Source organism: Zalophus californianus, chromosome 5 (genome assembly GCF_009762305.2).
Source record: "Zalophus californianus isolate mZalCal1 chromosome 5, mZalCal1.pri.v2, whole genome shotgun sequence".
Lineage (NCBI taxonomy): Eukaryota > Metazoa > Chordata > Mammalia > Carnivora > Otariidae > Zalophus > Zalophus californianus.
Window position 1 is genome coordinate 106,224,833 of NC_045599.1, and position 23,587 is coordinate 106,248,419.

A 23,587-nucleotide genomic window follows, 5' to 3' on the forward strand; every position below is an offset into this window, starting at 1 on the left:
TCCAGAACTGGAAAGGGGCTTGGAGATTGTTTCATCATAGGACCCCTAAAAGTTCCCCTAACATTGGATTGATGAAGACATTAGGGCCCTTGATGGCCAAGTGACTGGTCCAAGGGCCCACAACAAAGGTGCTGGCAGGAATTTGGAGAGCAGACCTCTAGCTTTGGAAAGGGCTTTCATGCACCAGTGAAAGCCCATGTCATCTTGTTAATATGGTGGATTTCACCCACATAAAACCTTCTGTTTCTTTTTTATGAAATACTAGCCTTTGTGAATTTGGTCCATAGGGTAATGCAGAAGATCTTTTGCTTCTAAAACCAGGTATATATTGTTCTTCTGGGCCAGGGGACTGTTAACCTTAAACTTTCTCTCCCAAGGTGGAGGGTGAGAAGTGGTAGTTTTTAAAGTGGTACTAAGAGGGGCTGTGACTCAGGAAGCCACGGAAAACCCAGCCATGTGTTACATTTAGCACATCTGTCTTGGGTTGTCAATGTGAGGTATTCGGTTTTAGTGCAAAAAAGAAACTGACAGATGAGAAAATCTGGCTAGGGTAAGAGAGGTTGAGAGGAGAGGGGAATGGAAGCAAAACAATTCACAGGATCCATCATTCCTATTCAACAATGGCTTTGTAGAGCACTTCCTCACTGTGTGACCTTGAGCATACCCAACTGCTCAAGGTCTCCTGCTTCTGTGACCTCACACCATCTCCCCCAAATGACTGTGGGGAATGGGAACTCACCATGTGTAAAAGTGCATGCAAGTGAAGTTGCACTTCATTGAAGGTTCAGGTCCCAGAGCAATCACAGAAGGGAAAAGTGGGTCGCACCCCAATCCCTCATTCTGGGGCCTTTGCCCTCCAAGGACCAGAAACACTGTCTTTTGTTTTCATTTTGCATTTAGGCTATGACCTCCTTTTCTCTGAGATTATAGAGATTGACGGCGAGTTTGAAGGGGAGGCAGAGAGAAGCCACAGAGTACAATAAACAGTTTTTGGTTTTGCTTTCTTCCCCTCCAAGAGGATAAAGTTGAGCTAGTGGAATTAAATATATGTGTGATGTGACACCACTGTAATAAATAAATGATGTTATGGACCTCTAAGTCTGTCTCTACAACTTAAGACTTAAGTCGACCATGCCACTTACATTTTTTAACTTGAATGTTATGGCCGTGCTTCCCAAACTTTACCATGCACACAAATCTCCAGGAAATTTGTTAAAATGCAAATTTTGATAGGGCAGCAGACCTGGGATATGGCCAGAGAATTTATATTTCTAACTAGCTCGCAGGTGACATTGACAGTACAGGTCCAAGGATGACACTTTTAGTAGCAAAAGGAGCTACAAAGGCATAAGGTTTGAGATGAAAAACATCAACAGGCAAGTGGTAGAGGCAGATGATTTCCTTCCGAAAGTTCTAAAAATGCAAAATTTTGTATTCAATCCCTGACACCCCTGATGATGGTAAGATGTGAGCTTTTACTTCTCACGATTAGAGAGGTCATTTTGCAAAGAAGAAAGGGGAATTCCCAGTCTCTTACCATTCTTTGTTGGATCGTACTGGGCACAGCCCACTGCAAGCTTCTCCAGCTGAGCACAGCACCTCCATCTCCCGTCCATCCAGAAATTAGGATGATACATGGGCACCAAACTGTTATTATTCCTTGTTTCTGAAAGAGATTGGCACCAGTAGAAGAGTTATTTTCAGGTCAGTCTATCAAGGGCTACCAACTTCACAATTCCCTGAGATTGGACCCCACGTAAACTTGAGTGAATAGTACATGTTGGATTTAGGCATTACCAGATCTGGGTTCTTGTCTGGCCTTGCATTAATTGTATGTCCCTAGGTTGGACAACACCCTCATCTGAGCCTCAACACCCCCTCCGATCCTAGACTGGATCAGTGGGCCCCACAAAAGCCCCCAAGGGGCACTGGTAAGACTGAGTGGGAGGGATTCTCGCCCTTCATCTCTCCCACCTTCAACCACAGGAATTTTGCTTTTATCCGTTCTAGATTTGTGGCTTTAAAGTGAGATTTTGGTAGAATAAAAAAAAAAAAGATTCTCCTGCTGAAGAAAAGAAGTATAAGAAGGGGAGATCTAGAGAAGCCATCTCAAATGTTCCTTCCAGCTCTAACATCCTGTGAGTAAAACCCTACACGGAGGGAGAATAGCCAATGGACACAGTTGGAGTCCCTTTGATAACTTTTTACTTTAATGTTTATACCGAGCTCCATGACTTGAGAGCATTTTCCAGCTTACCCAGCATTGGCCCGTTCATACCCCATTTGAGACAATGACCTTGGAAGAAAATAAGAACTGTATTTTTATTCTCATTTTTCAGATAAAGGCATCATGGCTCCCAAGATTCTAAATGGTTTGCTTACTCTTCGTCCTTACAGCTACTTAGAGACAGATTAATATCTGAACCCAGTTCTCCTGTAAGGCTTTGGGCAAAATAACAGTACCACCGATTGAGTGCTTTCTTTGGGTATGGTTCTAAGTATCTGACATGTCTTAACACGTTTAATTCTCACAATAACCGTGTGACTGATTGTTATTAGTCAGAATTTATAGCTGAGGAGATGGGAGACCCTGGAAGGTCGAGGAACTTGTCCCAGGTCACAGACTAACAATTGGCAGAGCTGGGATTTTCACCTTAGGAGCCTGGCTGCGCCTCTCACGTATACCCAAACACTGTGCTGCTTCTAATGATGCTGTCAGGGAGGCAAGCCTAAGAAATACCCTTCCTGCTGATCTGAAAACCTTTAAAGCTAGCTAACATTTATTGGGTGACGACTCTGGGCCAGGCTAGTTCCAAGGGCTTTCCTTGCAGCAGTTCTGGAGGCAGGTACTATTATTATCATTCCCTCCTTCTTTCCTTTTTTATGGATGGGGAAACTGAAGCACAGAGCAGCTGAGGACGTTGCCCACACACACACAGCTAGTAAGTAGCAGAGCCGGGATTCAAACTCAGGTCATCCAACTCGAGGACCCATCCTCTTATTCTTCACACTAGACCAGGAGTGGGCAAACTTTTTCTGAAAGGGCCAGATAATAAATATTTTAGGTTTTGCTCACCAGCAGGCAAAATCAATATGTTATGGAGGTACTTCTCCAATCCTTTAAAATGGGACCATTTAAAAATACAAAGACAATCCTTAGCTCAGAGCCTTATGAAAACAGGTGGTAGGCTGGATTTGGCTGACCTTACACTGTACTGATTGTTGCCCCTTGGGCCCAGGGTGAAAAGCTGGAATCCAACACGACCACCAAAAGCAAGAAGTATTTGTCCACCCGCTGCCCTTTATCTTACTGTGGACCCCAAGCCTGCTAGAGGATCAAGGAATTTCAGGGAGCCATTGGCAAGGAGAGTAATTACCTTCTTTAAGGGCCAGAACCCAGCGCTGCCGGCTCTCACGGTCTGGAGCAAACACATACAGGAGGTAGTTGTCATGCACAACCTGGAGATATACACAGAGTCCAGGGTGAGCCGTGCACCCAGAGCAGGCCCATCTAGCGTAGGGAGCCAAGAGTGGGGCCTCAGGTGTTTATTAATTAAAGGCAAACATCTGGGTGATTAGGAGATCAGTGTCCTTTTTATCCAGATATTTGAATGCTGTGCAGACACAGGGTGTATCTCCACAGCTCAGACTATTTGTCTGAGAATCCATGTTACTAGTAAGTCATTGCTAAATTAAAACAGTGGGACAAAAACCTCTCCATGTGATAGCATATTTATTTCTCTTATTAACTTTTAAGTGATTAAAAAAAGCATATGAAAGAGTAAAAAAATTAGATGAAAAATGTATAATCGAGATTTTAAAAACTTATTTTGAAATAATATAAGACACCCCAGTGGTTCCATAAATAGTACAGAGTTCCTGTGTTCTTTTCACCCACCTCTCCTTAATGATAACATCTTATCACATAACCATAGTACAGTTTCAAAACCAGGAAATTGGCATTGGTCCAACACTACTAACTAAAGTACAGATCTTCTTTGAATTTCACCAGTTTTTTTTCATGTACTCTGTTTTTTTGTTTGTTTTTTGTTTTTTGTTTTTTTGTTTGTTTGTTTTTAAGTAGGCTCCATGCCCAGTGTGGAGCCCAGTGCAGGGCTTGAACTTACAACCCTGAGATCGAGACCTGAGCCGAGATCAAGAGTCAAATGCTTAACCAACTGAGCCACCCAGGTTCCCCTTTAATGTACTCATTTTTTTTTTTAAGATTTTATTTATTTATTTGAGAGAGAGAGCACACAAGAAAGTGAGCATGAGTGGGGGCGGGGGTGGGCCGAGGGAGAGGGACAAGCAGACTCCCCACCGAGCAAGGAGCCCAACGTGGGGCTCTATCCTAGGACCCCGAGATCATGACCTGAGCCAAAGGCAGACATTTAACCAACTGAGCCACCCAGTGTCCCCTAATGTACTCATTTTTAATTAGAATTTTAATGACAGGAAAATACATGTTATTCATTTTACTTGCATTACTAAAAATTTCAACTCATGGAGGTCAACTTTCTAGTAAGAAAAGAGTCCTTTTCTGTGTCACATTAAAAACGGAATATTTACCTCTCAAATTGCCAAACAGGAACTGTACCCTAGAATGTACAAGGAGATATCCGCTGCTTCAGAGTCATAGATGCCAAGAGTGAGGACAAGATTTGGACAATGTCATGACCTAAAGACAAATGATAACCTCCACCAGCTCTGTCCAGTAGGACTTTCTGCAATGGTGGAAATGTTTTATAATCTGTTCTGTTCAACACATAGCTATTGAACATGTGAAATGTTCATTCATTCAGTGTGGCTTAGTGTGACTGAGAAATTTTTAATATTGTTTAATTTAAATATTAAACATCCACATGTGGCTAGTGGCTACTGTGTTGGATAACACAACTCTAGCTAGTTCTGAGATTATAAAATTTGAGACTTTTTGTCCCAGAACTTTCAAACAATTTGTAATCAAGTACTACAATCTGTTGCCTCAAAACATGAGTAAATTGTACTTAAAGAATATTAGCTTTGGGGCCATTGATAGTTTTTTTTCCCTTCCTCTAGGAGCAGAGAATTGGGATTTTTGTTGAGGTAGGAAAGACATGAGAGTAAGGGAAATGAGGAATGAAAACTTTTTCAAGATTTTATGCTTTTTTTTTAAAGATTTATTTATTTATTTGACAGAGAGAGACACAGCGAGAGAGGGAACATAAGCTGGGGGAGTGGGAGAGGGAGAAGCAGGCCTCCTGCTGAGCAGGGAGCCCAATGCGGGGCTTGATCCCAGAACCCTGGGACCATGACCTGAGCCGAAGGCAGACACCCAATGACTGAGCTGCCCAGGCACCCCTATGCTTTGTTGAATAGAATGAATGAATGAATGAATGAATGAATGAATGAATGAAAGAATGAAAGAACACAGCAGCTTTGTTGCGGGCTTAGTAGATCTAACTATAGATCAGAGTCTCCCTGTCCCACCTTCTAATAAAATGACTGAGGATTTCAACCATTGTCCAAGAAATGGGGAACTAGTTCCCTCAGGTGTAGTGGACTTACCTGAAATGGATATTTATAGTGGCATGGGATACTAATGTCACTTTTCACAATCTCAACACATTTGATTCGGGACAGTTCAATGGAGCCCTTCAATGTACGTTTTTTCTGTGGGGAAAAAAAAGCATATTCTACTTAAAGAAGAGAGCAGACAGTATTTTTGTCCAGGTTGTTTATAGAAATCCACTACTAGATAAGATCCATTAGCTTTGTAAACTAACCCCCCATATATCCAGAAGCTACTTCTTGGCCCTCTGTGCCTCAGAGAGATGTTCTGAGCAGATTCCTGGGACAACATGCCCTGTGAATTGTCTCCTGATGGGGTGACTGATTTTTACTCATTGAGCCTTGGTGTCTTATATCTCAGTGACCTTCTGACAAATAGCAGCATTGTAGCTAGGGTGGGGAATGCAGTATGGAAACCGACTACATGTGCCCATTCTCTCTGTTTTGTGCCAATCCATTGCCTGGCCTGGATGGTGATATATACCTTTAATGGCACCTTTCTTTTCTACATTTGGTTTCTCTAGGTCCCTTATATTTATCAACAGTCCCACAGTGACATACCTGTAGGACATTCCTGACTCTGCTCTATAACTATCTCCTCTTTACACCCCCATCATCTTACTGGCTTCATGTCTCATTTCCTTGGACATTTGCTAGGTTTGTTTCCTTGGTAATTAATTTACATTACAGTCACATGACGGTTATGATTTATAATGATGTTACATGTTACTCAATTTTAAGGGTCCTTGTACTTGGAGAGTGGATCCCAGGGGATGTCACCCAATGGGATAGATTCTACTGTTAACTATCAGGCTCCAGGGCTAGTTAGGGAAAAGCTTTTGTGGAGCAGAAGCCTTTCACAAGTGCCTACAATTACACTTTCATTGATAATAGAGTTTAATTCAGCTATGGAACCAGCTGCAAAACACTGCATTACACCTTATCTTTTAGAAAGAGGTAGCAAATGGTAGTGAATTGGACAAAAGGTTGAAAAGGACTAGGTTCAAAGTTGGTTTCTGTTTCCTTATTGATTTTCTGTCTGGATGATCTATCCACTGAAACAAGTGGGGTATTCAAGTCACCTACTATTATTGTATTACTATCAATCTCTCCCTTTATGTCTATTACTATCTGCTTTATGTATTTAGGTGCTCCAGTGTTGGTTGCATAGATATTTACAATTGTTATATCCTCTCATTGTATTGGTCCCTTTATCATTATGTAGTGTCCTTCTTTGTCTTTTGTTACCATTTTTGTTTTAAAGTCTCATTTTGACTGATACAAGTATTGCTACTCTGGATTTAGGTGTGTGTGTGTGTGTGTGTGTGTGTGTGTGTGTGTGTGTGTGTGTGTGTGTGTGTGTGTGTGTGTGTGTGTGTGTGTGTGTGTGTGTGTGTGTGTGTGTGTGTGTGTGTGTGTGTGTCCATTTGCATAGAATACCTTCTCTCCTCCCTTCACTTTCAGTCTGTATACATCTTTGGGTCTGCAGTTAGTCTTTTGCAGGCAACATATAGATGAGTCTTGCTTTTTTTTATTTTGTCCCCCTATATCTTTTGATTGGCGCATTTAGACCATTTACATTTAAGTAATTACTGATAGGTGTGTACTTATTGCCATCTTGTTACTTGTTTTCTAGGTTTTTTTTGTAGTTCTCTGCAAAGTTGGCTCAACCTCTAACTAGCTCTGTGACTTTGGGAAACTCATCTCACCTCCCTGAACTTTAATTTTTATATCCACTAAGTGAGGATATATTTAATGCCTACCTTTGAAAGATTAAAGAATGGGCATATGTAAACAAATTACTTGGCTTATAACAGGTGCTCTCAATAAAGAGTACTCTCCCAGTTAAAGAGGTTAACGAAGTCCTAACTATGGTAAGAGAGCCATGACATCATAAAATTCTCCAGAAGTGAGCTCAGTTTGTACTTCCTATTTTTTTTGAAACCCAGCCTGGTTGCTGGTCTTTGCTGGGGCCAGAACTGAGATGAAAAAGGTCAAGATGTGAAAAGTATCCCTATCAAATACAGGGATGATTTGCGGTGTTTCTTTTTAAGTTTTCTTTCTAAAAACTACTTTATTCATTTTTGAAAGTACAGAAATTATCCATGTTCATTGTAACAAATAACATGGAAGTATGTTAAGAAAATATTTATAGTGTCATTCCACCCTTCTCCACAACCTTGAGGTAGCCAAGGTTAACCATTTGGAATGCATTTGTCCTTCCCACATACATTTATAGGATATATACAAACAAAAACAATCATCTGCTCCACACAGTGGTCTACAGCTTGCTTTTGTAATCTAAGGATGTATTAAAAGGCCAGTTTTCCCTTAAAAACCTCTGAAAACATGTATCCTTTGAGCTCAAAATATCTTCTCATTTGGAGCCTTCCACAGCTAGAAATACATGGCTTGGTTCTGCCCATAATCATAGTTCTTTAGGATGGTTAATCTGTTTTTTAAAAATAGAAGAGCACAAGGGAGCCGCCTTTCAGCAACCTTCTGCCACTGTGGGTAAACAGGGAGTCTGCACTTTGAGGTTATCTTGTTTTTTGACCTCTGTTGCATTATTTCCTTAGTAGTATACATAGTAAAATGCAACAAAAGGCTCATGGCAGTAATAGGACAACTCTGTTTGCAAGACATGTTTATCCTTGGAAGCCACTAAGTCCTGCTCTCCCTGAGAGTGAGACCAGGACATCTATCACCATATTTTTAAGGCATAGTGACAGGCTACAACAGGTGCTCAGTCAGAATGATACGAATGAAGGGCACTATGCTGAAACACAATTTAAACAATCTCAGTCAGATTTAAGGCTAATGCATTTAACTCTTCAGGAACTATTTACTGGGGGCCAGCTATAAGCTAAGTGCTGTTCTGAGAGCAAGAAATAGAGAGATGAACATGGTAGATCTTCTCGTGGAGCTCACAGTCTTGTTGAGAGGGCAGACAATATAAACAAGTGCCATAAAGAGAACAGAACAGGTTGATGTGACCAACTTGTGGATAGGGCAGGCCTGTCTGGGGAGAGGGCCTATGAGCAAAGATCAAGGAGTTGAAAAGGCACCAGAGATGATGTCTGGGGGTGTGGGGGTGGGTAAGCACCCTACACTGAGTTCACAGCAAGAGCAAAGCCCTAAGGTAGCGAAATTCTGGATATGTATTTGTTGTTAATAGCCTAGGATCATCATAATCAGGGTACAAAATGGAGGTAAGTATTAACCAGAGTTGTGAGTAGGGATAAAGATTCTGTGTGATGTTCTAAAGCCATGCTGTCCAAGAACAGCAGAATGGGAACCATATATGTAACTTAAAGATTTCTAGTAGCCACACTACAAGGAATGAAAAAGAAACAATAAAATTAATTTTAAGAATATATTTGTTTACCCTATTATATCTAAAGTATTATTTCAACATGTAATCAACATAAAAAATTAATGAGATACATTATTTTTTGTACTAAGTCCTTGAAATCGTGTATTGTAGAAGATATCTCAATTTGGACCCACCACATTTCAAGTGCTCAGCGGCCACACATCGCTATGGCTCCATTATTGGATGGTGTGGCTTCAAGATATCCAAGGAGGGCTTCTCCTCTAACCTCAGATTATCTCTCTTAATCTCTTAATATTCATTGACTTCAAACATGGGTTTTAAGAGACACTGTGTTAACAGCCTGTCAAGTGAGCTGGCTATTGGGTTTGTTCTTCTGTTGGAAAGGATTTCATGTTCCACCATCAAAACTCACTCTTTTTCTTAAATGAGTTCCCTGAGGTGGGTTGTCTTCGAAGTTCACAAGATCTGATACGTGGTAAACAAGAGTCCAGCTGTGCATCCCCCCAGCTGGGGACTGGGGAGTAGCCGGTCAGTGAGCTAAACACAGTTCCATCTCTGAGAAATGGTGATTGCCTGTAATCATCCCAAACAACTGTGCTATTTCTGAAAAATGCCAGGGTAAACTTTTCAAGGAAACCACACAAGAGCCATCAGGAAAAGAGAGATACCAAGTAAAACCTGCTCTCATTCTTGCTTGTCATTCCATCCTCACTTGGCCTTTGTCTCTTTTCTTGGCCATGTTCAAAGCTACACTGTCTTCATATTCCAAAGCTTCCGCCTGGACACCTGATATGTGTCAAACACAACCCAACAAGATGCTAGTGTCTACATATTTGCACAAAGGCAAGCTTGTACACGCAGCTTTTATATCCCCTTTCTTTTTATGCTGATATATTATATAAAATAGAATTTTGGACTGTGAGTTTCAAAGAGAGAGGCAGGGAACAAAACCAAAATGAAGGACAATTCACATTTTTGAGCACATCTTATACTTCAGGCACTCAACAGGCCAGCGCCCATTTGACCTATGATCTTGCAAAGTACCATTGCCCCATATTGCAAGTGAGGACCTTGACATTCAGAAAGGCCAAGTCTCTTAATAAGTGGACTGGAAGGCTACAAGCTCAAGTCTATGACTCCAGAGCCTGAGCGCTTAACAACTATGTTTCATGGCTCTTGCACTTGCCCCGACTTTCCATAGGAGATTTTCATTCCCCAGACTCCAGCTGAACAATCAGTTGCATGCTCTATACTCTGAGCTGTGGTCTGGCAGACATTTGTCTGTGCCCTCTTTGGTCGTGCAATGCTTATGCTGGATTTGAAAGGGGGAGCACATTCTCTGTTTCCTCAGAATGATAAGTCCACTTTACTCCTATTAACATTGGCTCTTTTGCTGCTTGGCTAGTCCAACAAATGTGTCACTGAGAAGCTAGGTATTTGATACCTAAGAAAGAAGATATCGCCACCCTCCTGAAAAACAGCCGAATTTCACCTTTTTGCTTTGGAGAGGCAGAGTGGGAGAGGATTGGAACTTTCAGGTCCGGTAGACCTGCATCCGCCTGACCAGCTGTGCAACCTGAGGCAAGTGTCTCAACTTCTCAGTTGCCTTGTTTAAGTGAGAATGATCATAGTCCCTGAATCATTGGGTTAATTTAGAGGACTTAAAAAAAACCCCACATAAACCTACTCACAAAATAAACTCATTCAAATGCTAAGCCAATCACTCAAGTGTTATTTCCTTTCCTTCTCCAAATACTGTACATAAAATAAGACCTTGTTCACTTGTCTTTATGTGTCCACATTTTGGGGGGTGATTTTCTTTTGGGCAAATATGCAACCAGGAACCACCATTTGGGAGGGGCAATGTTAATTTTTAACTGGCAATACCGGTGATTTTGACATTCTGGAGTCATTTGTTTAATTTGTAATTATTTGTAAAATCAAGCCAAAACCACGAAAGGGGCCTATTTCCTGGTCTTCCCGACTATGTTACATTTGCTCTCAGAGGGCTTTTGCTTTCTGCTTTTCCCCCACTCGTCAAAACCTTCCCCAAATAGCCATTCACTAAGGGTTTAACTTACTGAAAGAATAAAGCTTGGCTTGTTTCAGAGGAGTTTGGATTAGGACCGATATTAGAGACTGAAGCCAAGAAAGACCTTCAATAATGGAATTTCAGGCATTAGCTGTATTTTTCAAAAGGGAGTGATGCATTTTAGACTTTTCCAGATCACACTATAAAAGTAGCCACATACTGCCTTAATCAGAGTTTCTTTATGATTGGAAAATCTTTCTGGTGATGATTCTAACAAAGGAATTTCAAATATTTTGCTCAGTGCCTCTTCTGGCCTGTAGTACATTGAACAAATCTGAAATCACACGATGACACATTTTTTTTAAAGGTTTTATTAATTTATTTTACAGGGAGAGACACAGCGAGAGAGGGAACATAAGCAGGGGAGTGGGAGAGGGAGAAGCAGGCTCCCCACTGAGCAGGGAGCCCGATGTGGGGCTCAATCCCAGGGCCCTGGGATCATGACCTGAGCCGAAGGCAGACGCTTAACGACTGAGCCACCCAGGTGCAATTGAAATTAAAACCTATGTCTAGTGAAATGAAACTTAAGTGACTGATTTGGAGGGTTGTCCCCTTTCCAACACACACAGCAGAATGCCAGTTCTAAAATGGGTTTTAGGGGTCTTCCTGGATTCTAGTTGCATCTTCTCTGCAAAACATGCTCAAGGTAGCCCATGAATTCACTCCCAGTCTCCCAACTCAACAGAAGTCTTTGATGACAAAGGGGACCTCGTGCTGCAGGGGAGAAAAGCAGAGATTCAGGGCTTGCAAAAGTCATGGTTTGAATCTCTGGGGTGACAAGTAGCACAGGGCAAGTCGTCTCAGTTCTTTGGGCTTAGCTGTCTTTGTTCTTCCTCATTCTTTTAGTTCTTGAGGAGTCATGGGTTTGCTGACAGCCGCCGTGCAGGGTCACTGTGACTTGAGCTACGGAAAGGCACCCAGCACATTGCCTGATACCCAATAAAGATGTGATCATTACTGTCTCAATGGAAAAAGTAGCATCTTCTAAAACACCAGGGCAATTTGGGATTAGCTGTTGCTGGCTCCTCTCTTCCCCTAACCCATATCCACAAAACTTTGCAGCCTGGGCTGACTTAAAGTCAGGGAACTATGATCCATCCCACACCTGTCTTCTTTTCTTTCCTCTTTTCTACAAGCCCTTTTAGTCATAGCTAAACCAGAGTCAAATGGCTTTCCTCACCTCAGCTTTTTGCAATGTGGTTTTCGATGAGGCTGGTTGTACTGTGGGGAAAACACTCTAACTTCCCTTAAAGTCTGCCATCTTGTCAGTAGTAGCACCCTGACTACTCAAGAGGAAAAAGTGGGGATTTTACTCAAAAAAAGAAGAAAAAGCAAGAAAAGAAAAAAAAAAAGATAATGGACTATACTCTCATATAGTTTCCAGTGGGAAATTTGGGATCCTTTCTTAAAATTATGAATGTATTTCTCACAAGATGCTATTAAGAGCAGACATTGCAGCAATGGTTCTGGTGTTTGGGAGTAGGAAGTAGAAAGAGAGCTTTGCTTTTTACCTCATATCCTTCTATACTGTTTCACTATTTTACCCTGAATATATATTTTTTATTGTATTTAAAAACAGTAATACTCTTGGAGCGCCTGGGTGGCTCAGTCGTTAAGCGTCTGCCTTCAGCTCGGGTCATGGTCCCAGGGTCCTGGGATGGAGCCCCGCATCGGGCTCCCTGCTCAGCGGGAAGCCTGCTTCTCCCTCTTCCACTCCCCCTGCTTGTGTTCCCTCTCTCTCTGTGTCTCTCTCTGTCAAATAAATAAATAAAATCTTTAAAAACAAAACAAAACAAAACAAAAAAAACCAGTAATACTCTTAATAGTAAGAAAGAGAGAAAGAAAGAGAGAGAGAAAGAAAAATTTCCCTTATAGGATTTATCCTATAGAAACATTTGTTCAAAATACATAAAGATGTAGGGAAAAGGATTTCACAACAGCATTATTTATTTCACTAAACCCTAGAGAAACTTAAATATTCACCAATAGACAAATGGTTAAATTACTTATGGTTCATCTATCCTGTGACTACTCTGTAGCCATTAACAAAGAGAAAGCAATTTATACAGAGGAACGAAAATATATACATTAACTGAAAAAAGCAGGTTTAGAGCCATAGATGGAGCATCATCTCATTTTTGGGAAAAGAAATAATAAAACATATTATTTATATTTATATTATATTTATATTTACATTATATTTATAATAGTATATGCAAAACTCAAGGAAATAATACAAAAGGAACACTGCTAATACCGGCTCTCACTTGTGGGTGGCACTACGGCAGACTTTCCCATGTAAATTATATATTTCTGTAATATTTGAAGCTTTTGCAGTGAGCATGTAAATTTACTAAACAGAAAAATGAAAATAATATTTTAAAGCAGTTATAAATTTAAAAACAAAACACTGTACAATAACCTTGGCAGATGACTATGGGAGAGGGCTGAGAGGTACACGTCGAACACTGGCTGTGCAAAATGATGTAGCTCTTTGCCTTTGTGACCTCCTGACCCCATTAGCAGTAAGTGGCAGCTAGGCAGCACCTGTCACCTGCTTTTCTATATCCATGGCAGTTCAAGTTCATGACAGGTCCTCTCATCTTCTTCTTGAGTGATAGCCATTTTCTCTGTAGATTCTAAAAAGGCAACTCTGTACATTTATGTGGGTATATTTATCTTAGAAGTGAAGCAATAATTCAAGAATAATTTCCAGGCCTGTTAGTTAAAGATATTAGTGATCCTAGCCTTAAAAAAGCATGTTTGTTTAGCTTTGCTTTCAAAGGGAAGCAGAGAGAAAAGGAGTTTTGTAGAAAGTAAGAGCAAGAAGCAAGTGCTATATGCCAGGGTGAAGTAGATCCTCCAGGTGCCCTGCACATTTTGTCTCTGCTCTGTGAATGCTCTTTCAAAACCTTCCTTCTTTCCAGAATAGGCTCTGTGGGTTTTTAATGAGTTTGAAAGAGTATGTTTTTCCATATACCTTTCAAACATTGGAGAGTCAGTAGTCAAATCATATAAATTAATAACTTCACTGCGTTTCAGAAAATAACCCTAGCACAAAGGAGATGCTCAATCAATATTTGTTAATTGGTTGATTGAAGGAACAACAGGTAAGGATAAGTGTGCAGCAGAAAGTGATGAGTATGAACCCTATGACAAAACTTTTAATAGAGATGGTTTGAATAAGATTTCCAGAATGATTGGCCGGTGGATACAAATCTCTCAACAATGAAAATGTAGGTCAAAACTAGTCTGCACAAAGGAATAAACTAATAAAGAGCTCCTACAAATTACTAAGGAAAATACTAACAAGATTATAGAAAAACAGGCAAAAGGAATAGAAAGTGTTCTTAAATATATGAAAAAATGCTCAAACTTACTACAAAAACAGAAATGCAAATAAGTTATATACCGAGATACCATTTTTTAAACCTGTCAGACTTGCAAAGATCAAAACATATGGTAATGGTGTTGGTGAAGTTTTGACAAAGCAAGCATCTCACATGTGGCCCTGGGGAATGTTCATTGGCACAACTTCTTGGAGAATAATTTGGTCATGTTCAATAAAATAACAGATGCAAATATCCTTTGACACAGCAATTCCACTTCTAGAAAGGTCTTCTATAGACCAAGGCTTCTCAACCGTGGCACTATTAACATTTTAGGCTGGATAATTCTTTGTTGTGAGTTTGTCCTGTGCCTTGTAGGATGCTTAGCAGCACCCTGGGATCTGCCCAAAAATGTCAGCACTCCCCTCCCCAGTTATGACAACTAAAACATTTTCCAGACATTGCCATTGATGGGTGAAATCACCCATTATGGACATATTGACATAGAAAGTAACATACAGATGAGGTTATTCATTCCTCATCATTTGTAATGAAAAAAAAATTGGAAAACAGACTACATGTCCAACATTAAGATAACTTCTTATCCATTCAATGAAATATTATGCCACCACAAAAAAAAAAATGAAGAAGCTCTTTGTATATAGGTATGGTTTGTTTGATCTTTAAGAAGATTGCTAACAAACCAAAAGAAAGGCTAAGAAGTGTGTGTAGAGTATGCCATCGTTATATAAAAAGGAGGAAAAGAAGAATATTTATCTGTATTTACAAAAATGTGCATAAGGTATCATTGGGAGAACTGATAAGAAATTGATTATACTGATTGCTTTCAGGCCATGAAATGCTGTAGCTTAGGACAAGGGTGGGAGTCGGCCCTTGACAAACATTTTGTGACTGTGTTTAAAACAATTATGTGAATGTATTATCTATTCAAGCATTTTTAAAAAAATTAGTCTGTATTTTGCAGAAGATGGTCTAATAAAAGTGGCTATTCATACAGAGACCTGAGATCCAATAGGCATAGAGGCAAGGGGGGCAAGAGTTCATTCCACTGACAGTTCTGTTTTGTGAACTAATATCAATTTACAACACAGAAGAAAGCAATGTGGACAGCAGTAACCTAATGTCATTGAGATTTATAATGGACTTTTCAAAAATTATACCAGCTTTCTCTTGAATTCAGAGGAATTTGGGGGTCAGACATTTGGGGCAGGAACCTCCCTTGCCCCTGAGTAGCAGCTTTCTAGGTAGAGCAGGGGGGCTGAGAAGATCTCTTTTGCCTGTCTCTTCCATGCTCACCTTTCCAAGTGCCCTGGTCTCTATGGATGCACCTCCGTGTCTCTAAATGTCCAGTGGGTTATTACATTTCACTCTCTGAGCAGACTGTTATTTAAAAGCAAAGAATCATGAAAGGTGATTCATGTTTTTATTCCATGGATTCAGTATTTCCAGTCTTCAGTTTGCAACCCACCCACGAAATTTCCACCGTTATGTGGTTCTACCAACGGGTACCATATACTTAATGCTATTATTTAAATGGATTGATTTTTCACTTCAACAAATTTATTCTAATTTATTCTAAAAGAAAGTTTTAAATTTATTCTGAAAGAGGGTGCCTGGGTGGCTCAGCTGGTTAAGCGACTGCCTTCGGCTCAGGTCATGATCCTGGAGTCCCAGGATCGAGTCCCACATCAGGCTCCCTGCTCAGCGGGGAGTCTGCTTCTCCCTCTGACCCTCTTTCCTCTCGTGCTCTCTGTCTCTCATTCTCTCTCTCTCAAATAAATAAATAAAATCTTTAAAAAAATAAATTTATTCTGAAAGAAAGTTTTAAAGCACCACCATACATTTAAAAATACTTTCCTAAAGTGAATTGTAATAAACGTATAACTATTAAATTAAAACTACATCAAAACCAGATTTGTCCATGTACCATCTAGTGTGCACCTTGTGGATCACTGTACCTGAAATTGGCCATAGCACCGACTGTGAAGAGGGGATGCATTTGGTGTTAGAGTCCTCAGTCTCACTTTCTGGGCCCCTGGTCCTGGCTTGTACCCCTATTTGGTGGTCTTTCCTGTATACCCCTCTGGGTATGCATTCCCAGAATGTTATTCTAAGAAAGTGCTCAATGAGGGGTAGCCGTTATTATGATTATTGAGTCTGGTAAACTAAACAGTGCTGAGGCTTATACAGTGTCTTTCCTTGGCAGAGGTCACCCCAGGAGCAGAGCCTCAGGTTTACAAGTTCATGAGCACATTCTGGTCAGCCCACAGAGGCCAGGTCGACAGAAGCACTCTCTGCAAAGTCACAGGAGACTGGTGAATTCACAAAGTCTCAGCGACAAACAGAATGGCCAAGATGCTTGTTTCAGTTTTGCAGAGAATTCTCACGGAAGGAGATTCTACTTGGGCAACCAAAGTGATACCAGAAAAACACATGTTAGCGGGATCAAAGTATAGGGAATTATTGTAGCCCAAGGCTAATAATTTCCTCTGTCCCTTACCACTGTACCAAGGCGAGATGCTGCTTTTACACTTACTACCACTACTGTGACCTTGGGTGAATTTCTTAACTTCTCCATGTCTCAGTGCTCCCTCTCTAAGACAGAATATTACTTTTATCTTCTTCAGGGAACTGTGAAGATTACATGAGGAAAGTTGTAAGAATGTGTTCAGTCCACTCCTTGCGGTGATGCTGGTTATGTTGTTGGTGATAATGTTGTGCTGTCATTCAGGTAAGCCTGGGGGTCCCCACCCAGGACCTCCATTACACAGAGTTGGAAACTCACCAATGAAATCTTTGCCCCAACTGTCTCTTCTCAGCCACGATGGTTTCTATTACACGACTTCTCAAACACAAATAAGCTTAGATTTGAAAGTACCCATTGAAGAACATTTAATCCAATTTTTATTATTTGTCCCAGATGTGTGGCCTAGGAAAACATAGTTAGCCTCTCTAAGCCTCTCCTTTCTCATCAACAAAAATGGGGATCTTTTGCAGAGGAGGAAGCTTTTTGGCACTCCTTAAATCCTGCTCTATATGTGGTGGGTTCATCTACATATATATAAGACTGACTTTAAATCAAATCATCTTATCCCTGTATAAAATATGTATCTTCCCTCTCTCTCACCATCACATTCAAAGCCTGTAAAAATAGTGCTCTTGCAAATCACCACAACAATGGGATTCTTTCATTTTCATGGATTCCTTCTTAGAAGCATAGTCTTCTTTAAGGGTTCTGGCAACTTGTGGTGGCCCCATGCATTGCTTTAATTTCTGTAAGATGATAGAGCAGCAAATGATAGAGGACGTAAAATATCTTATCCTATGACACAGTTGTCCCACACGCAGTACTAGATGGTAAGGAGCTGATTTTAAAAAGGAGACAGTTTTATGTTAGGTATAGTACTATTTTTCAGTGTTCTCACCATACCTGGAAACAACCTGAATGCCAAAGAATAGAGGATAAGTTTTCATCAATTTATTCAGGTACATAGAATAGATAAGTATATCTCCAAAGCGAACTAATTTGATCACGACAAAAATCATATGCATGAGAAAATGATTACTTTGGAGACCACATAGATATGTAGAAATGTGTCTATAAAAGAACAAATGAAGAAAGTAGAATATAAAATTGTCATGCATTATGATTATAATTACATGAAATTTATGTCTACACAAGAGCAAAGGTCATTCCCACAGATATTGTAAGTTGATGTCTTTAGACAAAAGAGTCACAGAGAACCCTTGGGTATAATTATTTTATTAATTTTTGAAAAATAGTGTGGGGATATGAATGTTTGCTGCTCTGTCTCTTGTGATTAATCAAAGTGGATTTAACTGATTCTAATCTGTCCTCAGTCTTTGCTGTTAATGGCCGCCTGAACTCAGTGCTGGACCTGAGGTCCTCAGTGTTGGTATACCAAGCACCTTTCCACCAAAGCACAGAGTAGGATGATTCCAAAGTATCCCCAGAAGAGGGATATTTGTCTATAAGATGTCAACAAGAACCCCTGTCTTGAACTCTGTATGTTCAAGTCTCTGTTCCTCACATAGGCCAAACTCTTTCCTAATTCAGATTCTTTACACAGTCAGTATCCTCTGCCTGAAATGCTTTTCCCCATTTCTTCCTATCACTGGATCTTTCTCATCCTTCAGGCCTCAGCCTGGATATAAATTCCTTCTCTGGCCACCTTTCTTCCCAACTCAGCCCCAATTACTGCTTAGTCTTTCCACAGAACCTACCACCATCTCTATCTGCCCCATGTATTTATATACTTCCTTGTTGTCTGCCTTCTCCCCTAGCATGTAAGCTGGGGAGGGCAGACACCTTTCCTCTGTCCCTTACCACTGTACTCCTAGCACCTAGCCCAGAGCCTGGCCCATAGTAGATGCTAAGAAACGTTTGCTGAACAAATGAATGAATCTTTATATACTAAAAAAGAAATGTTTCCTTGATACAGTTTTAGGTTTAAAATAATAATAATAATACTAACTTTGGCACAAATAGATATAGTTTAGGGGGGGAAAGTCCTATATTTGAATTTTCTATCATAAGCAGGTATAATTTCTGTGACTTTTTAAATATCAGAAAAGGAAAATATCATGAGAAGCTTGCTTATAAATACCTTTATGTTAGTGGGAATTATATGACGACATAAGACTTTGGATCAGGTTCTTATTTAATTAAAATACTGACAAATTTACTGAAATTTCAAGGACCTGAGCAGACACTAGATCTAAAAAGGGAATTTTAGAAGGGGGGGAATCTAAGGGGTAGACAAACCACGAGAGACGATGGACTCTGAGAAACAAACTGAGGGTTCTAGAGGGGAGGGGTGTGGGGGGATGGGTTAACCTGGTGCTGGGTATTAAAGAGGGCACGTATTGAATGGAGCACTGGGTGTTATACACAAACAATGAATCATGGAACACTACATCAAAAACTAATGATGTAATGTATGGTGATTAACATAATATAACAAAATAAAATAAAATAAATAAAAAGGGAATTTCATATGCATGGAAAACCATTTCAGAGCTTCTATTTCTGTCCCCGGATCACTTTAGGTGAAGACCCATAGTGTCATGAAGTCAAACCCAGACTGACCTCTGAATGAAAATTAGGTCCTGGAAGATTTACTTTTTCAGTCAGCCTAATACCTCATGGAGTAGAAGAATTTATTACTAGTTGGTTAAGAAAATGGAAAGATGAGGATTTACTCTTTGGCACATGAAAACTTGAGAAAAGCTTTAAAATGGTTTTCTGCAGGATCCATTTCTGAGTTTAATGAAGACGTCCTATTTTACGTGGACCTCGTACCTCAAGACACTGAGCTCTTGGGCTTTCCAGTTAAACCTTCCTTCCAGACCAGCATTCCAGACATTTACAGTATTGCTCTGTGGCCTATTTTTACTGCAAAGACTGGATGACGGATACACCACTCCCTGAACAGTAGGAATCAAATTTAATTTTAATGTGGGAGTATTTGCCTCCAAAACAAAAACTCTCTATCCACTGGCTTTCTCCTTAAAACATCAACATCACAACATAAAGGCAAAGCCAATTCACAAAGAAAATCCATTAAGGTGGACATTGAAACCGCACATTTTTCGTCTTGAGTGGCCTGAATTACAAAGTACTTCGCTTTGGATCCTTACTTCCCTTGGCCTCGCTACACATGGCCCACATTTTTTAGCTCCCCGATGCTCTTCTGAATTCAATTTGACTTTTGTGACCTTTGTTTTTTCCCTGGGTATTTATTGACCACTTGACACTTACTGTGTGCCCCGCACTGTTCTAGGTGTTTGTTGGTGATGCAGTGATGAGCAAGGTCCTCCAGTGGATGCACAGACAGAAAATAAACAGGGAATCACATCAATAAACAATAAATATGTGCAGATGCTGATGTATTGACGTATCTATGTACTTAGAAAAGAAAAAAAAAACAAAACAGGATCCCGAGAAAATATTTAAACAGACAGAAACAATACAGAACCAGCCCTGCAAAAAGCCTGGGGTGCTCCTGACCACAGGAATAACAAATGCAAGGACCCTGCACTTGTATGCCCTGGAGAGTGAGCAACCCCAAGTGTACCCCTCACTTGCCTTACTCTAATTCTGGCCGCGTCCAAGGGCCCTAGAAGAAGCATGAGCTTGGAGTGTTCAAGGCTCAGAAAGAAGGCAGATGTGGTAGAAGCCTGCGGGATAAAAGGATTGTGGTGTGAAATGAAATAGGAAAGGCAAGTAGGGACCCCTGGATGAAGAATCTTGTAGGCTATAGCTGAGGATTTAGTTAAATACGCTAAACTAAACAGCCATGGAAGGCTTTAAAGTCGGGCGTAAGCCCAGATTTATCATTTTAGAAGATCATTCTAGACGTTCTAGATGGATAATAAATTGTACGGAGCCTCAAGTGTCAGCGAAAGCCCAGCCAGAAGGCAACTCAATCACGCAGGAATGAGATGGAGAGACTATAACTGATGAAAATCTCAAGCAAAAATGCTCAGGTAGCTTTAAGAATATTATTGGCAAAGAGTTTAGCTGTAGAGGGGAAGGAAGGGTAAGACAGTGAGGAGGAAAAAGGAGAACAGAGTGCTTTGTTCTCCTAAAAAGAGTGTGTGTGTGTGTGTTAGGGGTGGAGGGCTGGCCCACCTGCTGGTTCCTACATGTGCCTCTCTGACTCAACTCTTAAAATTCCAACCTCCTGAAGCTTCTTCTTCCTCTTTCAAGGCTAGGCCATGAACTTCTACCTCCAGGGAGTCTTGTTTACTTACTCCTACACCAAGGACTCTTCGTTTTGAAGTTCTTTTTAACTTGCTTTGTTCTCTAGTCCTTTGGAATTGAGCTCTATTCTGTTAGGGGTTCATTTGTGTAACTCTAACCTCTCCAATGGTATCTATCCCTCATGTCCTTGCTCTTTCCCTCCTTTTCTTCCACAAATAATGAATGAGTGAGTAGTATTTGCCAGGCACTGTTACAGACACTGGTGATGCCATCTTCACCAAACTGGGTGCTGGACCTCATAATGCTTATTATAATCTAAAGGAGAGTGGGGGAATGATATTAGCACAATAATCGCTTTAACAAATGGGTACTGCAACTCTGGGATGTGCTCTGAAGAGAGGGTAGGGATGGCTAAGGCAGAAGATAATAGGAGTAGATGACCTAGTGCAGAGAAATCAGGGAAGGCTTTCCAAGCAAGTGACATTCAAAACGGGGGCCTTAAAGTTGAAGGAAATCTAATGTAGTTGGATCCCAGAGAGACGGGAGAAAAAGGGACATGAGTTGATATGGAGGACGGCCTGTGATTGATGCTGGGGCTGGGGCAGAGAGGGTGCAGGAGACCATTAGGAGGTGGTAGCAGTCCCAGGTGAGAGATGCTGGCAGCTTTTATGGGGAAGGTGACCATAGAAAATGGAGAGAAGATTCTAGAGGAAATTTAGGAGACAAAGCTTGCCACAACTCTCATTTCTTTTTGAGCACATAGTGGGGCTCCCTGAGCAATGAAGACAAAGATTTGTCCTGGACTATGTGTGGAAATGATAGAGCTCATGGCATGTGTCACTGCAGAAGATCCATGCCCTGGCTTGCTGATTTTCAGGACCGCCCTTTCCACTGAGGACTTCAGAGCAAGAAGGCATTGCACACTCTGCAATAACCCGGGGGAGGCCACAACTCCCCATGGGTCATGGGTCGCTACTGCTAATGGTAATAAGCACCATTTATCGGAGGGGGGGGCGGGGTGTCGGCCTTAGAGATATATGGCAGTTATTTAAATTCTTCCAACACAGAAGTTATTGAAATTTTCTTTGCCTCTGCTACCTGCTCTGTAAATTAGGGTAATAGTACTTCCTAATTTATAGGGTGGTGGTAAGGATTAGATGAAAATAATCCACATTTAGCACAGTGACTGATACCTAGTAAGTGTTAAGTAAATATTAGTTACTATTATTATTGGAATAATGATAACCTCCCTCTCATTAAAAGGAAGCAAGATGAAGACGGAATGTTTAATCATTACAAAAAATGTAAATAGCTTTATATAGAGTCACATGGCCTTAAGCAACCTACGCAAAGCTGCATAGCTTATAAGTGGGGAGCTGGTCTTTGACCCAGATGTGCCTGACACCTGAAGCTATGTCTTTGACGGATGTGCAAGGAAAAGCGAAGAAAAGCAAAGAAAGGGGACCATCTCCCCATCTGCCATCTTTAATTTAAGAAGGATGCATGTTCCAAGAGATGTTTCTGCTGCTAGATCAGACCGCAGGCTAACGGGAAGAGTCCGTGCGGAGTGGAGACCCTTGACCAAACACTGACTAGCACGTGGCCTTGACAGTTTATCCTGCCCCACATACATGGAATGGCTCCCACACACTTGTGAGCAGCACAAGCTTGATCCCGAAGGTGCAGAGACATTAAAACAGGGAAAGCTTTGCAGTTCTCCTGAGGGTCCTTCCGAAGATTGAGGTGCTACCAGTAGGGCCAAGCTTTTCACATGCCTTTCTCATGAAATACTCAACATCGCCTGAGGTAGGTAGGATCAGGGTCCTCACTTTACAAATAGCAAACAGAGGCTTAGAGAGGTTAAATACCTTGCTTGAGATCCACATCCAGAAAGTGATAGAGCTGGAATTTGAATCCAGCTCTAGCTGGCTATACTGGCCTCACCAGTCAGTGATGCTTGTCCCCATCTATGCTGCCCCTTCCATCCCATGCTTACTGGAAGGACCCAAGGCCCTCCATTTCTCTTTGATCCCTGGAAAGGGTCTGGTCTCACTCATGAGCAATGAGGCATGTTGCCCAGCCGGTGATCACCTCTCTGGACATCATTTGCTTATAAAGCTGCCCAGTGTTGTGTTGGAGTTGGCTTGCTGTGGCCCATGGGGGCTGATGGTTAAATTTTGAGGAATTCTGGGAGCCAGTAGATATCACAACGGTAGTTTGAAATGGGCCATGATGGGAGTATTTACACCAGAGAAATCAGCAAACACTATGGACTGTGGCTCCCTGATACTCTCCGCCACAACGACCAGCACAGAGTTTTAAACCTTCACCAGCACACTACGGGGCCCTGATCTCATTGTCGTCTGCTAAAGAATGCCAGGCATCACAGACCACTTGGCAAAGAAACTGGCAGGCACAGGGTGGTGTCTGCAAGTATGCCTGCCAGTGAGCCAGGACCTGCCAACTGCAGGCTTCCTTCTGGCCCACTGCAGCACGGTGAAGGTGCTTCCTGGCTCCACTGAAGATGCTTG

At 41.1% G+C, this 23,587-nt stretch overlaps 1 protein-coding gene across 2 annotated transcripts in view; it reads right to left on the minus strand.

The window, feature by feature from the left end:
- Window positions 1-23,587, minus strand: part of ITK (IL2 inducible T cell kinase) — a 63,314-nt gene that overhangs the window by 36,232 nt on the left and 3,495 nt on the right. The window contains exons 2-4 of one of the 2 annotated variants that reach the window (XM_027606175.2): window positions 5,548-5,652; window positions 3,378-3,459; window positions 1,538-1,666 (exon numbers count right to left, since the gene is read on the minus strand). In XM_027606175.2, the coding sequence (XP_027461976.1) occupies window positions 1,538-1,666; window positions 3,378-3,459; window positions 5,548-5,652 (316 nt within the window). The remainder of the gene's footprint in view (window positions 1-1,537; window positions 1,667-3,377; window positions 3,460-5,547; window positions 5,653-23,587) is intronic. The other variant, XM_027606176.2, reaches the window with a different exon arrangement.